At 24.1% G+C, this 18553-nt stretch overlaps 2 protein-coding genes across 7 annotated transcripts; one reads left to right on the plus strand and one right to left on the minus strand.

Moving 5' to 3' along the window:
* The first annotated feature begins 4516 nt into the window (after positions 1-4516).
* Positions 4517-10700, plus strand: LOC114125577 (15-hydroxyprostaglandin dehydrogenase [NAD(+)]-like). 4 transcript variants are annotated; one of them, XM_027989296.2, is made up of 7 exons: positions 4517-4700; positions 4841-5027; positions 9337-9466; positions 9558-9670; positions 9895-10062; positions 10197-10378; positions 10471-10700. In XM_027989296.2, the coding sequence occupies exons 2-7, from the start codon at positions 4914-4916 to the stop codon at positions 10586-10588; spliced, it is 825 nt and encodes a 274-aa protein (XP_027845097.2). In that variant the 5' UTR covers positions 4517-4700; positions 4841-4913; the 3' UTR covers positions 10589-10700. The 4 variants fall into 4 exon arrangements, with proteins under 4 accessions (XP_027845097.2, XP_050057224.1, XP_027845096.2 ...); XM_050201267.1 differs by having other exon boundaries at positions 4849-5027; XM_027989295.2 differs by having other exon boundaries at positions 4858-5027.
* A 910-nt stretch (positions 10701-11610) lies between these two features.
* On the minus strand, positions 11611-18553 carry LOC114125576 (juvenile hormone esterase). 3 transcript variants are annotated; one of them, XM_027989293.2, is made up of 8 exons: positions 18394-18553; positions 16319-16505; positions 15949-16243; positions 15492-15874; positions 15073-15238; positions 13136-13323; positions 12786-13057; positions 11611-12577 (listed from the first exon to the last, which is right to left on the minus strand). In XM_027989293.2, the coding sequence occupies exons 2-8, from the start codon at positions 16496-16498 to the stop codon at positions 12364-12366; spliced, it is 1698 nt and encodes a 565-aa protein (XP_027845094.2). In that variant the 5' UTR covers positions 16499-16505; positions 18394-18553; the 3' UTR covers positions 11611-12363. The 3 variants fall into 3 exon arrangements, with proteins under 3 accessions (XP_027845094.2, XP_027845095.2, XP_050057222.1); XM_027989294.2 differs by lacking the exon at positions 18394-18553 and adding an exon at positions 17371-17561; XM_050201265.1 differs by lacking the exon at positions 18394-18553 and having other exon boundaries at positions 16319-16513.

Consider the following 18553-nt stretch of genomic DNA (forward strand, 5'->3'; position numbering starts at 1 on the left):
CACTTAGTCAATGGACTACAAAATGTATAACAATCTCCCTCATAATGTGATATTGTATTTATTTATAAACATTACAGATACATAGCTATGGTTTTTTTAGAAACATTTCTAAATTTTAACAACATCTTAGTAGTTAAAAATCTATAAATGATCAATTTGTGTAGTTAAGGCATGATAATTTAGCACAAGGTTCCTTATAAGAATTTCATACAAAAACCAAAAAATCTAAAAAAAATATGTATAACTTAATTCTCTTTTATAAATATTAATTGAAGTTAAAATTTGGATAAAATTAAATATTTAAATGAAGAAAGATTATTTTAGTTAATTTTTTTTTACTACTAATTAAAAAGTAAGTGAGTACTATATTTTAGGATAAAAAAAAATTGTGTAACATTTCGATGTCTTAACTATAAACCTTACTAATTTATACATTTCTTTACGAAATATATATAATTTGTAAATGTTTGTAATTTTAAAGAATTTTTTAAAAAATTGAACTAAATACATAAAAAGAAATTTGCCTTAGTATATTTAATAATTGTATACAAATATAAAAATAACTTAAATGAGATCTTGAATTAAATTTTCAAAAATTTTAACTTAAAGAATAATTTTTTATCGACATTAAATATTTATGAAAGAAATCGAACATTTTTCGTAACTTTAATTAATTCAAAAAAAGTCAATATATTTTGAACATTTTTGGAAATTATACTCTATATAAAAATGATAATTTAAATACTTTGAGTTGAATTCTAGTTTACAGATTATTCGTTTTTGAATTATAAAAAAATATAGAAATCAATTTTGTCAAAAACTAGTTTAGGATAAAAAAATTCTAATTTTTCTTTATTTTTCTCCAATCATTAATGGTAGTACTGAAAATGTATTTTAATATTTACCTACTAGTAACCATTCCCATCGTTAAAAATAGAAGCATTTTTACTGCTCCAAAAAGTTATAACTGACAGAAAAAGAAACAAGACATCATTTTTAAATTAATATATATAGCAACATAAATATATGATAGATACTTAGTAATCAATTATTACTATTACATTACTATTACTATTACTACTATTCTAGTTATTTTATTTTATAAAAATTAAAATAAATTAATAAAATCATGGTCATTTTATCTAATATAATATGGTATAAAATACTGTATTCCAGGTACCAATTGACATCTTTAACTCTCTTATCATTTTACTCTTGTATCATTACTATTTAATTTGCTTCTTGTATAGATTTTTGAAATACTGATTATGAATAAACCTTTTACTTTTAAAAACAAAAATATTAAATTACATTTTCGTATTTTAAACATAGGTACAAAAATAGATCCACCGATGATAGTTGTACCGATGACTTGATTGCAGTTTCTTTATTCTTTAATATTTTTGAAATCAAATCTTTCTTCGAAAACATGTTAATTGCCGTTACTAACTCTATAGCTCTAAGAACATTTTATACTCGCCTTACAATACGTTGAATAAAATTTCATTTTTATTATCAAGACTAGTGCAGATAACTTCATGTTTAAGTGTATTAAACATCACATAAACAATTTCGGATCATCTAATTTATTTTAATAAATAAATAAATAAATAAAATTATTTTTCAAATTAATTATTATGTACATGTTTTATATACGTGAATCATTATCATAGATTTAGCATGCTTATACTGTTGTATGGCCACATCCTTTACCTTTTAATAATTAAGTTATTTAAATTATTTATAATAATAATAATAATATAATAATAATAATAATAATAATATTGTTTATTACGGAATAAATTCCAATTACATTTTAAATAAATATATAAGAGAGTTACATTAGTAGCTACTTTGGAGAGAAAAAAAATATATAAATATAAATCAAGTTATGTGTAAACTGAATAAATTAATGTATAATATAATATAAATAGAAAAAAAAAAAAAGACATAAGAGTTGAAAATCAATGAATATACGAAGAGAGATCATTAAGTGAACAGTAAAATAAATCTATATTATGTATAGAGTTTCCTATAGCCGTTAGAGTATTAGAAGGAGAGAATGACATATATTTGGATGAAATGTTTGGTGGATAGAAAAGCTGTTTTTGTCTAGAGTTTAGGGGATTTATTTTGAAACATAAGCGTTCGACAAGTTCTGGACAATCTATAATATTGTATAACAGTTTATATAGGAATTTTAAATTTAGTTGTGTAAATCTTTTTTCAAGTGGTGATATAGAGAAAAGCCTATTTATAATATTATAATCAGAATGAGGAGCTCTATAAATATGACATTGAAAGCTTAAAAATCTTAAAAAATTATTTTGAATTTGAGAGAGGTCTTTATTTTGGGTTATAGAGTTAGTATGCCAAATCAAATTTGCATATTCTAGTTGAGAGCGTACTAATGAGAAATATAGCAATTTAAGAGCATGAGCATCGTGGAAGTCTTTACAAGTGCGCTTGATAAATCCTAGTTTAGATGATGATTTTTTAATAATATTATTAGTATGAGATTTGAAATTAAGTTTTGAGTCAAACGTAACTCCAAGATCATTAATTTCATTAACTCGTGAGATTTTAATATTTTTTAATTTATAATCAGAGGTGATTAGTTCTTTTTTTAAGGAAAAGGAAATTGTTGCACATTTTTCTATATTTAGAGACATACCATTTACATCACACCATTTTTGAAATGAATTTAAATCATTTTGAAGTAGTATACTATCATTTTGACAGCGAATTGTATTAAATAATTTGAGATCGTCTGCTAGTAATAGAAATTTAGAATGTTTTAATTCATAGGTAATATCATTAATAAAAAGTAAAAAAAGTAGTGGTGATAAATGATCTCCTTGCGGGACACCAGACACAACATTGATATTATCCGAAATAAAGTTTTCATATTTAACAAATTGAGTGCGATTTGTTAAAAACGATTCGAACCAAGAAAGAAGTGGATCACAAAATCCATAGGCTTTTAGTTTTAATATTAATAATTTGTGATTTACTCTGTCGAAAGCTTTTTCAATATCTGTGTAAATCACATCAATTTGGAATCCGTTTTTAAAAGAATCTAGAATTGATTGTTTGAAAATAGATAAATTTGTAATTGTAGATCTACCTGTACGAAAACCGTGCTGTTCATTTATTATAATATTATTGCATAAAGGGGTTAGTTTTTTATTAATCAATTTAGAAAATAGTTTAGGTATGATTGAGATTTTCGAGATTGGGCGGTAATTTGAAACAGAGGTTTTACTTTTTTTTTATAGACGGGAGATATGAACGAGGTCTTCCATTTATTTGGAAATACGCCAGTATTAAGAAATTTATTGAATATTAAATTTAAAATTGGTGCTAAAACAAAAGCACATTTATTTAAGAAGATTGCAGAAATATTGTCGGCGCCTGGTGATGTTAACAAATTAATATTCCATAATTCGTTAAATATATCTATTTTTTTCTATGTTGATCGAACAAATTGGGTCTAGAGTATTATTGGAATATTCGATATTGGGTAAATTTAATGCATTTTGATTATATGTATTAGAAAAATAGGATTTAAATAAGTTTACGATATCATTTCCGTTATCAGCTTCTTTTTCTAAATAAGACATTGAGCTAGGTAAATAGGAAGTTAATTTTTCGGTGTTAAAAAATTTCCAAAAATACTTTGGGTTATTTTTCACTGAAATTTGTACATTATTAATATAAATATTATAATCTCGAAATCGTAATTTTTTACAAATTGTACGGAGAGAAGCAAATTTAGTGTATGAGTTTAAATTGTTTGATGCTTTGAATAAATCATGAGCGTAATTTTTTTGTTTTATTGTATAAATTAATTCCTTACTGAACCAAATAGGGTATAGGGTAATGGGGTATGTTTGGAAGCTTTCAGTATTTCTACTTAAATACCATATATTTCAATACTAAATTTTGTATTTATGGATGTTCATTATTGTTCAGTCACGTTAACTCCTTTTTTAATAAATTTAAACCATATATAATCTACTTTAAAAATGTTCATGCCAATATTTTTTTAAAACATATTAGATACAATTAATTTAATAAATTAAAATTAAAATGAACAGCTAGCTCATTAGAATATTTTAAAGACTATTAGAAACTACAAAGTGTGGTAAAAAAATTGCAAGGAAATCATTTCTATTTATTTTTTAATAAACAATTTAATTTTAATTGTTTCAATATTTACATTAGTTGTCATTTTACAAAATAAAAAGATAATAATTAATAATGTAACGTTATACAATTAAAATTATTTAACAAAACAAGTAAACTAGTCAAATAAATATTATATGATATAGAATTATACTTATTAAAGTGGTCCTAGCATTCCTAGTACTAACAGAGATTAAAATAAAAAATAATAATGACTAACACAATTCTAAATCATAGGTCAATATTATGATAATAATTTAGATTTTTGTGAAGAGTAAATTGAAATTGATATAATATTTGATAAAAAATATGATAATAATGATATAGTCCAAAGAACGCAATCATCAAAACTGTTCAGAGTAAAGGGACGAAACGCACTTTATAAACATTTAGAATCATAGCAAAAGCATTAAAAGCATAGAAGCTTTTGTTTAAACTATTTGGATCTTTAGAGAGCTCGAATGAAAAAAAAGTTAAATAAACAAAAAATATAATTTAAAAAAATAAAATTGGTAAGTATATAAATATATAAATATTATTATTTATTATAAAAATTATTTAAAATAAGTTATTATTGAGATTTTATACTTAACAGTTTATATTTAAGCACTTTTAATAACTAAAATTGTTCCCTTGGCTTTTTAATTTACAAGATCAAAGTTTTTATAGTGTTAATTTTAGATCGATTCTGTGTTATTTGACATTTTAACACTAACTGTATTACAATGAACACGCAAAGTCCAAACGGAGAATTTGCTGGATCTGTAGGATTGGTGACAGGAGCCGGTCGAGGAATTGGTTTTGCAATCGTCGACGAGCTGCTAAAATACGGTGCTTGTGTAAGTAACAAACTAATAAGTAATAACCAATAATACTATTTTTTAGATTTTGAGAGGAGCGATAAAAATCTTTATTTATTTATTTTAATTAAATATGGTCTTAACTCTTAATCCAAAATACAGTAATAGATATTATTTTGATATTTTGTTGTTATTCAAAAATAAATAATTTCAGATACTTGAAAGTTTAATTGAATATTAATATTATCTATTCATACTATAATTTTCTATGAAATTATTTAAATTATTTATAGACTTTATAAAATTTTAATTATTTTTTCTATATGTGTTTTGATTAAAAATATTATGCTTCGTCAAAAAGCTTGAAATTAATACATTCATGAGATGTTTACACTGGAATCAAAAGTTTTGCGTAAAGGCACATAACATTTTTCAAGTGTGTTTTTAAGTTAAATTTTAATGGAATTGGATTTTTATTTAAAATAACAACTTCTCATCAAATAGTTTTAATTTTTTTGTAGAAATTAAAAAAATATTAATCTCAGAAACATAAAACATAACACTCTAATAATAATTATTGTTTTCTATGGTACTTAAACATTTTTACAAAATATTTAAAATTAATTTAAGCTAATTATATGCGTTTAAAATTATCTTAATTTTTTTTTCTTTAAAATATAAAAATTGAGTTTGTAAATTTAGATTTTAGATTGAAAATAAAATACAAAATTCGGTTCAAGTTGAACTTTTAGCAATTTAAAAATAGTTTGAAACACATAGGCACCATATATTTTATTATTATTTTAAATTGGCAAAAATATATAGCGTTCAAATTTTATAGTTATGAGGCTTAAATTTAATTTAATAAGTACAATGTTCCTTATCAGCTGTGCATATTGGAATTTAAAAATTTTTAAAATATAAAAACTGGCTTTTTCTTCTTTATATACATTTGAAGCTCAAATTCATAAAACTCGATATTTTAACGAAGAATAAAGATATTTGTTATTTTGTATTTCAAAAATATTATTATTAATGTTTTTTGCTATTGTCTATTTATTGTTTATACTGCATTACTAATAGTAAAATAATAATTTATTTAATAAACTAACGACCATCTCCACTCAAAATCGTTTTTTATAAGCAATGATTTATTATTAAATTCAAAATTAACACATTCATTATATTTACTTATTCGATGACGAGGTACTTACGCTCGACTATACAGCAGAACAACTTTTCATCTTCTTAAATTAGAATATATAAACTCACGGTTATATTTATAAAACTTGTAAAACTTCTGACCCTCCCCTTTAATTAAAAACTGAAATGACATTACTGTGGTAAATTGTTATACATATTTTGACATAGGTCGAATTGTTTTTTCATGATGATTTAAGACAAATATTGATAAATAACCATTTTGCGGTAAATATATATGATGAACATAACAATATGTTGATTTATCATAATATTAATAATAAGATTGACTTAAAATCCATCGCGTATACATTAATTTAGATCAAAATGCAACCTTTTTACAATTATTATAATTAAAAGATACTACGAAATATTATAGTTAAAATATGAATTAAAATTAAAATCCTAGATTTTTATATACTATTTTCAATTGAAAATTGTATTAATATCGAACGCACTCATAATTGAAACGTATGTACCTATAGCATGAGACGCGAGTGGTGTACTATTTGTATTTTTAATACTTTATGATAATATGAAATATAATAGTTCTAAAATCGTTAATGCTATAGTAAGTGACGTCTATTTATTGATATGGAACTCATCATAATCATAAAACAATAAGATGATAACCTATTCAACGATAAAACTAGTGCCAGTGTTTGTTTATTTAAATTATTTAGTGAGTAATTTCCTCTGAAAATGTTGACACATCAAAAATAAAATATAGTGATTTGAAAAGTTTCATAATTACTATTCATCTAAATTTACAATATAAACTTACAATATATGCCTTATATTTTTGTAAAATCATTTTTAAATACTATTATTCTTGTTAATAATACATAAATTAATAACTGAGATAAATAACCTACTCATTTGAATCTTAAAGTCCGTCAGAATTTGAATAAATCAATAATTAAAATACTCTGTGTGTATGTGTCACAGTTAATGTGTTTATGAAATAACTAAAACGTTTAGGTAATGAATATAATTTATACTTTAACTAGTTATTTTATAAATTACCTGCAATCACTTCGTTAATGTATAAAATTGTACAAAATATGATCACCGTTCACCAATAACGCTGGGTCTCGTCCGTGCGATGTTTTATCTTTCATCAAAGTCTATTCGTATCAAATATAAATTAAATACCTACCGCTTAACTGCCAATAGGCCATGATCGTGCACAATCGTCGTGTTATTTTAAGATTATCTAATTTAGTAATATTTTTATAGTCATACATGTTAATTTTGTATGGGAAAAAAAGAAGTTTCCTGCAACTCTAAATGCCAGTTGTATGTAACTTTACGTATACAAATAAATAGTTAATTGAATTCAAAATAAATGAAATATTATAATATAATATTTTTAATTCAAATGTATTATATATTTCAACGGAAATCAAATTATAATCGTATAGAATAACTAGATAGTCTATAAAATAACTAGCTAAAGTATGTTTTTCATGTATTATTTCATAGTTTAACATTCGAAGGTAATTCATAAAATATCGAAATTCAACACTTTAACTGTAACATATATATATATATATATATACATCAAGGATGGACAACTGCCGACCTAACGAGTGGCATATGACCTACGTTTCTTTTTATCTGGCCTTTATTACATTTTCAAATAATATTATACAATTTTAGCGTTTATCTAAATTTTATTTTATAATGTTTTTTTTTTTCATTAAAACTTGTAAATATAAATAAATATTAAATATTAAAATTAAAATGTTAGGTAATTGTAAATTTTTAATTTTAATTTTCACTCTGTATAGTCCAATGGATTTTAAAGCTCTAAAAATTGGCCCTCGAGTAACTATGAACTTCACATCCATGATACCTTTGCAACAATATATATATATACCTAACTTAACCTTGTGGAAAATAATATGCTTATAGTTTACACGAAAAGTATAATGTAAGCGTATTATATACAATTTCAATCTCACAGAGTGAGTATGAAAAATCTTTAGCTGGAGAATAAATAGATTAGCAGTGAGTTTACAAATATGCAAGTAACCTTTGATAACGAATAAAACACAAGTGAAACACATTGAAAAACGCAGTGCACGTTTGTGTGTAGCGGTTAGCGGTCAACGACTGAACGTGCATGTGTCTAACTGAAAAATAAGCCTAACGATTTCTAAACGAAAGTTGTGTTTCTGTTGTGTTTTTATACTTGTATTATAACAATTCATAATTTCAAAACACTTAACACTCGAAAGTATAATAGAAAATTAAAGTAAATTATTCTAAAAACAACTAATAAACCTCAACAAATTTTAATAAAAAATAAAACAAAAAAGATAGGCGAGTGGATACCGCTCTGCAGACTGCAATATTATTATACATGGGAGTGTCGTGTCAATGATATTATTGTATACTAAAGACAATTCTAAGCGGAGATAATACTTTAGCTTATATAATCACTGAATATTTTCAAGATATGTTTTTTTATAACACTATTAAATTCATTTTTCTTTTAGTATCATAGTAGGTTGAGGTGCGAATTTAAAGAATTATATAACTTCAAATACATATAAAATATTGCCTATATATTTTTATCAGTGTTATACAGAAATTAGAAAAGCCTATGTAGGATCTTATATTAACAAAAATATTAACCTAACAAATAATTTTTTTTCTGTATTTATAAAAAAAAATTAAATTAAATTTCAAAGATTGAATTACATACAATTTTTTTTAGATTCATAATTATATAAATTGTCTAAATAGTATATAATACATTTTTTATAAAAGACTTATCGACTATATATACAACAGGTAGAGTTCAATAATATAGTAAAATAAGCATCAATTCGAATATCTTTTTTTTTAATATACAACCTTAAAAAATTACCATCGTATTTAAATTCTTGATAATAAATAATATTATTATTATTATTATAACTATTCGATAAAATACAGCTATCTTAAGCCAGGTGAATTATAAGTTAAATTAGGGTCCAACATTCAGAATGTACCTTAAAATGAAAATTTTATCAATTTTTATGCCACATAAAATCATTTTTCATTATTTATGTTAGATCATCTTAAATATATTATTTATTATTATTAAAAAATAACTTTTTACATTAAACTTTTCTTACTATTTGTTTTTTTTTTCAAGGTTTCACTATTAGATATTAGCGAAGAAACGGGAAACAAAGCGATAAGTGAATTAGAAATCAAATACAAATCGTCTTCAAGTAGATTATTATTCATAAAGTGTGATGTTACCAATAAAATCGAATTCGAAGGTAAATACTCTTATCAACAGTTTATGTTATGTAAACATAATAAATTACAATTTATATAGAATCCACAACATTTATTATTTTTTTTTTCTAGACGCTTTTAAGAAAACTATTGAAAAATTTGGAAAAATAAACATTGTCGTTAATAATGCTGGTATCATGACCAAATATATTACTTCATGGGAGCTAGCTATCGATTTAAATTACGTAAGTAGGCAAACACAGATATACTAAATCATGACCTTTATCATGTATCAGTAATATTTTTTTTACTTCCATAAGATTTTTCAGTTTAGTTCAATTAACAATTATTCTTTTACTTTTAATAAAAAATTATCGAGAAGCATAAAAGAATAATAATGCTAATCATTTTATTATTTTTAATAGTAGATATCAGTTAAATGTTTTTTTATACAATTTTATTATTATAGAAAGCTGTAGTTCATGGTACCATACTAGGTCTCAAATACATTGAAAACAAAATAGATAGAAATTCTGCAGTTATTAATGTAGCATCGATAGTTGGACTATCAAACTCTATCTTACCCATGTACCAATCGACCAAAAGAGCCGTTATAGAATTCACAAAAAGTATTGGAGTGAGTATACCTTAAATATTTTAATAATAGCAATATTAACATGTATATTATAACTAATGTTAGTGTAGAAACTTTTGTCGATTTTTTTTTTTTTTTTTTGATACTAATGAAATTGGTTTATTATGCGTTTCAAGTGTTCGTTCAATACAAAAGCACATGAAAATAACGTTAGAGTTATGGCTATCTGTCCCGGCCCTACATTTGACGGATTGGATAATAACATTGATGAGAAAAACTCTCTAGAGCACGAAATCCAGGAGTTAATAACCAGTGGTGAAGAGACCCCAAATCCAAATAGAGTAATAATAATACAAAAGTAATGTATCCGATCACATTTTTACGTTAATGTATATACGACAAGTAGATACCATAAAAAAAACTTAAAATATTTGTAAATTTATATTACAGCTCTGATTATTATAAAGCTGCATTCCTTCACGTTATGAAAAACGGCCAAAGTGGAGACATTTGGATTGCTGAAAATAAAGAGCCAGCAAGACTTACACATTTCTACACTCAATATTAAATATCGATTTCTTTAATTTTATAAATACTAATAAATTATGATAAAATATTTAATTAAGACATTTATTTAATTGGCTAAAAAAGTTATAATAAAATATAATTTTGTACTAGAACAGTTTGTTGCAATTTAATCCCAATTGTGTGTAGTAGTAAATACTCTGTCACTTATATGTTACAAATTTTAATACTATAGTTGTTGTAAGTTATTATTTTTTTTAATTTAAATAACTAGCATCCTAAATTTTGTATACATATAATAATATTTTTTTCCACTAACGTTTCTCTATATATTATTATATACATTAAAATAGCAACTTTGTATATGTTTTACAGACATTTTAAAATGCTATTGCGTGAATAAATAAAATATAATGATGTACATTAGAAGTTTTAAGTATGCACGAATGACATTTTTAAATTAAAATAAAATAACTAAGACCGTTGTTTTTTGTTTAAATATCTTATCTTGATCAAATGTAGCATTAAAATGTCTAAAAGAAATCAAATGTATTTCAAAAATTTGTAAATCCTTATAAAAAATTACATTAATTAATAAACACTAAACACTAAACAAAAATATAAAAATGTTAAATACCTATAAATAGTCAAAATTGAATCTTAATATATTGAAAATTTCATTGAGTAAAGAAAATGATAATTTAAGTAATAGTGAAATGTTTTTTATATAGTTAATACTTTTATAATAACAACAAAAAACTAAAATCGTCAAATCGTCAAATAAGAAATTGTAACATAAATATACGATTTCATAAAATTGTTATTTAAAATAAATAATATAAGAATAAATACTTGTAGATTTACTATTTTTCGTTGAATTTTTTTTGTATCTTTTCCTTTTTATTAAGCGTTGGAAATTTTTATATTTAACCTTCCATATATATAAACTAGATCCAATTTACTATCAAAAATCACCTTCAAATTTATGATCAAAGTATTTTTTCTACGATTCAATGTATACACTATACAATATACACATAGGTACACTAAAAAATAACATATACATCACCATGAAATCAGCACATTCATTTCATAACAATTACAATGTTAGTATAGAGTTGTCCAACTTATAAAGAACTCAAAGAAATTCAAAAATTTAAAATCCAAAACATTTTCTAGTTATTCAAAAATGACTAATGCGACTTCAATTAGCACACATTTTAAGCTCATTAACAGTATTCTTACCAAACGACTAAATATTACTGAAACCAGTTAACACAATAAATATTAATCCATACCCAATGAAAACAATGATGATGATAACTACAAAAAATGTATAAATAACAATTTACTAAATATGAAACTAAACTATTGCTTATTGGTACTTCGATAACTTATTTTAACAAACTAATAATATTAGTTACACTAATTTTAATGCATAATGTCAACTCTCTTTCTCTTCTCGCTTATATATAAGTAGTTCACATTTAAATCTTCGCAATGTATTATTACGATTTTATTAGAATTATACACATGTTTCTTATTTTTAAAGCATAAGATAATTAAAAAAAAAAAACTAAAAATAAACAGCACTAATACATTTAAAAAATATAAATCAAATAAAGCATCCCTATAAAATAATAGAAAATAATTTTAACAATATCTAGTATTGTTGAATCGAACGTTAAAAATATAGCATGGTAATTTAAACTGGTATCACATAATATCATTTTAAATATTAAAGTATATCACCTGATATTTAGTTAATTTAAAATTTAAAAAAAAAATGTTTATAGTTAGGTAAAAATTATAATAATATTAAAATTCGTCCTTTACATTTAAATTGATTGGTGATATCAATTTATTGAAACGCGATACTAAAGGTAGTCCATTCCAAAATGTATACTCCTTTTCAAATGGATTTTTTATAATTGTTGGTTGGACTGAATCTATGTAAAGAAAAAGTGATTCCCTGATAGAAGTAAATTCAGGCCAAGTTTTTCCATTGTCCGTTCCGTCAATCGTAGGTATTCTAGAACAAATAATTTTGCCATAGTGTATTTTTTTTTAATTAGTACCTTCACATATTCACAACTATAGATAATAAGTGCAGCTTATTTTATCTTATTCAAAAATTGAACTATTTTATGATCATTAAGTAATTTATACAGTAAACATTGTTATATTTATTTTTAAACTGACTTTTAAATATAATAAAAATAAATAAACATTATACTCACTTAGATGATGCAAACTTGACCCAAATATTAACCATGAGCTTTGACATTTCTATTTCTTTGTCACTTAATCCTTTGGGATTCAATTCCTTCAATGAAAACAAGCTGATCAATTCATCAGCGTGGCTTACTCCAAGAGGTTTTTTACAATCGCCATATACATGGTTGAATGAAAATTCATTATTTTTATAATCAAATAAATAAAAATAGACTGGTGATGATAATTTAATGCTCATGTCCAATGCACACGTAACAAAAGTGCCTTCTCCAATCATCTATAATTAATTATTTAAAAAACATATTGTAATGTTTAGAAAATTGATTTATCTATAAAATTATGTATAATATAATACTTTGACTGTATCCAAATGAGAGTCGTTTTCTATTTTTCCTGATGGAAAATATCTTTCTATGATCCGATTACTAATTTCGTCCAAATGTTTAGGCATTGACACATGTTTGTACATTAATAGAATAGGTAACAGACGATTAAAATCGGTAGCCAGTTCCGGATATTGAAGAGAAGTATCGTTGAATAAATCTGAAAGTATAAATTATAAATTTAGGGATAAATTGGCATACTTATAAATCGGGAACTTTTTCAATCGACTTATCTATACTTTTCAGATAAGACAGTTTTCAAGTGGGCCACTTAATTAGTAATTTATAACTAACAATTTTGTTTCTAAAATCACATTTTATAGAAATTGTATTAATTATAAAATCGATCTGTTTAAAGAGTATAGTATGAGATTTAAAACGATGAATAATGAATATCCAAAATAAACATTTGCGTATAAGTATCTTTTTAAATTTTCCTTAAACTCGGGTGAATAATATCTTAAACTATTTTTGCAATTACCTAATTATAAATATTTACATTAAAACTAAGTGTATTGTGTAGTATGCAACATCGATATTCAATTTTTAAAGTTCTTTTAATAATTAACAATATAGTGAAGTTTAATTTACATGTGATTCATGCGAAGTTCGCTAGTTGAAGATATGTTAGAAAATGTTGTACTTATAACTTGTCGTGTATGACTTCAGAAAAAAACAACGAAGTTATCGAACAAGAAGATTATTACTCTAATATTGATTGAATTTTCTTCACTGTTAATGTCAGATGTTTTTGAAGTAAAATCATGAAATAACCATAATAATTTGTTATGTATTATGTTGAAGTGTTTTATTATGAAATTAAAAGTTTCAAACTATATTATACCTAACTCATAAGTGTTAACTGTAACATACTTTATTATTTAAGAGCAAGCATGAAATATAATTTTATTGGAAGTATATTAATAAGTACTGAAGAACACTTTATTTACTCAACAATAAAAAAAATGTTTTAAAAAGTTGGCTGCTTAAATTAATATTTCATAAGCCGAAAAATTATACCGATCTATTTTTTTAATTCGACTTGTTGTTTTCTAACATTATTTGAATTTCGAAATGCTTTTAGCCTGGGACTAAAACGTAAGCACAGTACGAAATTAAAAAGTGAGTAAAAGTAGGTAGTAATAATCAAATTATAAACATTATGAACATTTTGTTATTTAAATTGTAATATAATCATTATAGCGTAAATAGTATATCTAGATGTCTAAATAGTAGCTAGAGTATCTACAGGTGATAATATTATTATTTTATATTTTATAATATAATATTTAAAACTAATAGTTATCTTCAAAGTTAAATATTAAAGCAACTTTCCTACTTTAAAACTACTATGATGTGTATTATACATTTCAAGTACCTATCTACAATAATTCGTTTTTTGATAACACCAGTAAAACAAAATCTATTTTTTTGTTAACTGTTAGACGTAAACATTTTTTTTTTCAAGAATATTGTTTCTTAATGATTTAAAATTGTTTAAATTAGATATTTTCAAAAATTCTAATAGTCAACGAAGTATGATGAATGCCTTACGTTGAATATCTTATATTAAAAAAAACTTGTTTACTATATTCAAGGCCTCATAGATTTTATTTCATTCACCAACAAGAGAAAACCCGTTTTTGAACTCAAACTTGCTAACAGTTATAATGCGCAATAACGTTACTTATGAAATATACCTAATGTAATAAAATATACATATTCTAGTTTTATACTATTAGGTATCTGGTATAGTTTATTTTTAAGGGATAAAAATTAAAATTAAAGCACTATAAGCTAATAAACGATTATCATTTGTTTTAGAATATATTATCTTCATTAATGAAAATATTACTACTATATAGTTAACACATTGATAAGTCAACTATAATAAAGTAATCCTACTTACTTGAAGCAAATACACCACCTTCGCCCGAATTAAAACCAATAATAGTCGGTACAAAAGATTCTTGTTTAAAGTCAATAAATGGATGGTTACATAAGAACGATTCTTGGTTAGAAACGCATGATTCAACTACAGGCGGAAATATTATGCATGGATGATTAATCCACTCCTGAAACATGAAACAATTTAATGATAATTAACATAATAAACAACCAATATAGTTTGTTACACAATTAATTATTACGTTCGGACAACAGAAGAATGCGTGCACATAATATTTTTTTATACTGTAGCAATATTTTTTATTGTAATCAGTACCTCACTTGATAATATAATTAAATACAATAGTATATGTACATAGTAATGATTGGAGAGACAGGAAAGATAAAGGCGCACACAAGCCACAGACATATAATACTCACCACAAATTTATTATGAAGTTCGACAATATAATTAGCTGGAAGCTGTTTTAAACAGTTCAATATTTCTTCAGAAGTATTGAAATGGCATCCGGCGATAACAGCAACTGCTTCGGTACGCTTACGAATTAATCCAGGTGGAGCAACAGCCCAACGGCACAAAGGTGTACCACTCTGGAGTATGGCTTTATGGAACAGGCCTTTACTTAATGGAGATAATAAATGATATCCTGTACTGGCACCACCCGCGCTTTCACCGAATATTGTCACCTGGTCAGGATCGCCGCCAAATTTAGCAATATTTTCCTGGACCCAACGTAATGCCAAGACTTGATCTTTTAATCCATAGTTACCTGGTATCACGTCGTCTTCGGTGCTTATAAATCCTTAATAATAACAAATTATTCGTATAAAATATTAATATCAAAACAATGTATAGTAAGGCGTAAACAAATCTAACCAAATAATCCAAGTCTATAGTTTATAGATACCAAAACAACATCTTTGTCCATAAAATATTCAGCTCCAAAAATGTTAGACCCGCTATGGCCAGCAAGAAATCCTCCACCGTGTATCCAAAACATAACCGGAAATTTTCCATTTATATTTGGTGTGTAAACATTTAAATATAAACAGTCTTCCTCGCCAAGTATTAGGTGGCTAATTGACGGAAAGAAATGGTTAGTTTGTATACACATATTTGATTCTTTCGTGGCATCTAAAATACCATCCCACGAATCTACTGTTTCTGGAGGCTACAATAAATTACAATATTTACAATATATTACAATATTTCATTGTATCTCATCCAATGTTTCAATAAAATTTACCTTAAATCTAAGTTCATTAATTGGTGGTTTTGCATATGGTATGGAAGTAAATGAATAAAAATCTCGGCCATCTCTTGATTTTAAAGTTTGTCCTTTTATTGCACCGTTTTTAATTCTTACAACTGGATTACAAATTACAGCACTCAAAAATAATATGCAAGTAATAGAAACCGCCCACATTTTCAAACTAAACATACAAGAATTTTTTAATAAATATATATTTATATATAAATTGATTTCCCAAGCATTCTCACTTTTATTTTCTATATTATCAAAGTGTATATGTATTCAGGTATTCTACATAAAATATGAAATGCTTTTAAGCGCTATAAACTAGTATATTTTAACAAAAATAAATATAATAATATAAGGAGGAGAATAGAGTAATTTAAGATTAAGTAAACCTAAAATAACATTAATGATAAACTATTGTAGAGGTAATAAAAGTATAAAATTATTTAATCAATAACTACCTCCAGATATTAAACTAATTGACAACAATTATAAATTTAAGTTACTTATAAAAAATATATACAGGCGATCATTCTCATTATCGATTTCTTTAAATATTTTACTATAATCATTAGATATTTATTGGTTTTTTACTATTATTATTATTTTACATGATTAAGAGTAAGTATGTCTTATAGTAATAGACTCCTTATTCCACCACAAGCTATTTGCTTACAGGAGTAAATGTCAACATACATCTTGAAAATATAATCTATATGTGTTAATGTGATATTGTGATGTTATAAAGTTGAAAAAAAGTAAATAAAAAAAATATAAATATTGTGTAAACCCTGATTATACCATTAACCATTGTACTATTAAAATATAAATTATTGCAATTAAAAATTAACTATTCAACGTATAGTTTAAACAAAAAGTAAATTAAATCACATTGATAATTTTAAGTAAGAAGAATTTAAAATATTTATTTTTTTTTAATATTATAATTACCTAATTTAAAATTTTGTAGGAATCGGTGTTAAAAGAATTTTGTGAAAATGTTTAAATAATATATTTAATTAATACATAATTATACATACTCATTCAGTCACATACACACATTCACACAGAATATTGATACATAAAGACGATGAAAAATGGTTTCGTTGCTGTCACGACCCCAACTAACCACATTCTGAAGGCATTCTTGTATTTAAAGGTAAAATAACAAAAACTGGGGAGTTTAGAGCAGGTGTCAACAAATTATTGAGCCTTAGGCACTTCAGGTTTGTTCACAAAACCAAAGCAAAACTGATTTAATCCCTAAGTAAAACTAAAATAAATATACCTATGATAAAATATTATTATATTTTATTTTATCTTTCAATTTTTATTTAAAAAAAATATAAAGTGTCGACCACTTAAATTAATTTAAATTTTATTTCATGTTCCTATATTTTATATACGCATATAAAATATAAATAATAAGTTTTAGTATTTAACCTGTTGATACACACATTTTGATAAGAAAATTAAAATGATTCTTTCTTTTTAATGAATTATATACACTTTTACGTATTTACCTAAGTATTAATAATAACTATTACAGTTGTTTATGTTGTGTTATCTAATGTAACAAATTTAAATTTAAAATATAAATGTCAGTAATGTCACAATTATGCAGTTCTAACATTATTAACAGAGAAAAAAACTGTATAATAATAATAATAATAAACTCATATAGTTATACACAAGTTTACAAAAATAAACTTACAATTATATCAATTAAATATTTATTTCATCAAACTTAATACAACACAATTACACAAAGGTGATAGATAAAGATAAATTTATAACTTTAATTAATTACAATAAAAATAGTTTAATTTACGAATTATTAGACAAATATTATTGTTGTTTAGTAATTAGCTTTTAATGGCTTTATTTTAATTTGTCTAAATTTCCAAGTTTTTAAAAGCAATTCGTATAAAAAAAATGTAACATTGATATATTAATCAAGAACCTACATGTAAAAATATAATTGCTCTTAAATAACAATTTCAAAAGTAAAAATTAATTTGAAAACAATTAGTAAATGAGTAAATCATTAGCAAACTACTTACTATTATCGAGTTGTAATTCGTTTAGTTGCCGCTTTCGTACTGAATGGCAATGGCATTGTTGGTAGGTACTATAAAGTGTTTAGAACAATTTATAGATATCTGCATCACTTGTCGACGACGGCCAATGGTTGTCTGATTAAAAAAAAAACTTGGTCTTACC

Source organism: Aphis gossypii, chromosome 2 (assembly GCF_020184175.1).
Source record: "Aphis gossypii isolate Hap1 chromosome 2, ASM2018417v2, whole genome shotgun sequence".
Taxonomy (NCBI): domain Eukaryota; kingdom Metazoa; phylum Arthropoda; class Insecta; order Hemiptera; family Aphididae; genus Aphis; species Aphis gossypii.

Bases quoted from the DNA above. Each gene is read 5' to 3' on its own strand.
- LOC114125577 (XM_027989296.2), top strand. From the start codon at position 4,914: ATGAACACGCAAAGTCCAAACGGAGAATTTGCTGGATCTGTAGGATTG. The intron at 9,467-9,557 runs GTAAATACTCTT...TTTTTTTTCTAG, and splicing joins CAATAAAATCGAATTCGAAG to ACGCTTTTAAGAAAACTATT. The intron at 10,063-10,196 runs GTGAGTATACCT...ATGCGTTTCAAG, and splicing joins AATTCACAAAAAGTATTGGA to TGTTCGTTCAATACAAAAGC.
- LOC114125576 (XM_050201265.1), bottom strand. From the start codon at position 16,513: ATGTTTAGTTTGAAAATGTGGGCGGTTTCTATTACTTGCATATTATTT. The intron at 16,244-16,318 runs GTAAATTTTATT...AATTTATTGTAG, and splicing joins TTAATGAACTTAGATTTAAG to CCTCCAGAAACAGTAGATTC. The intron at 13,058-13,135 runs GTATTATATTAT...AATTAATTATAG, and splicing joins CTCATTTGGATACAGTCAAA to ATGATTGGAGAAGGCACTTT.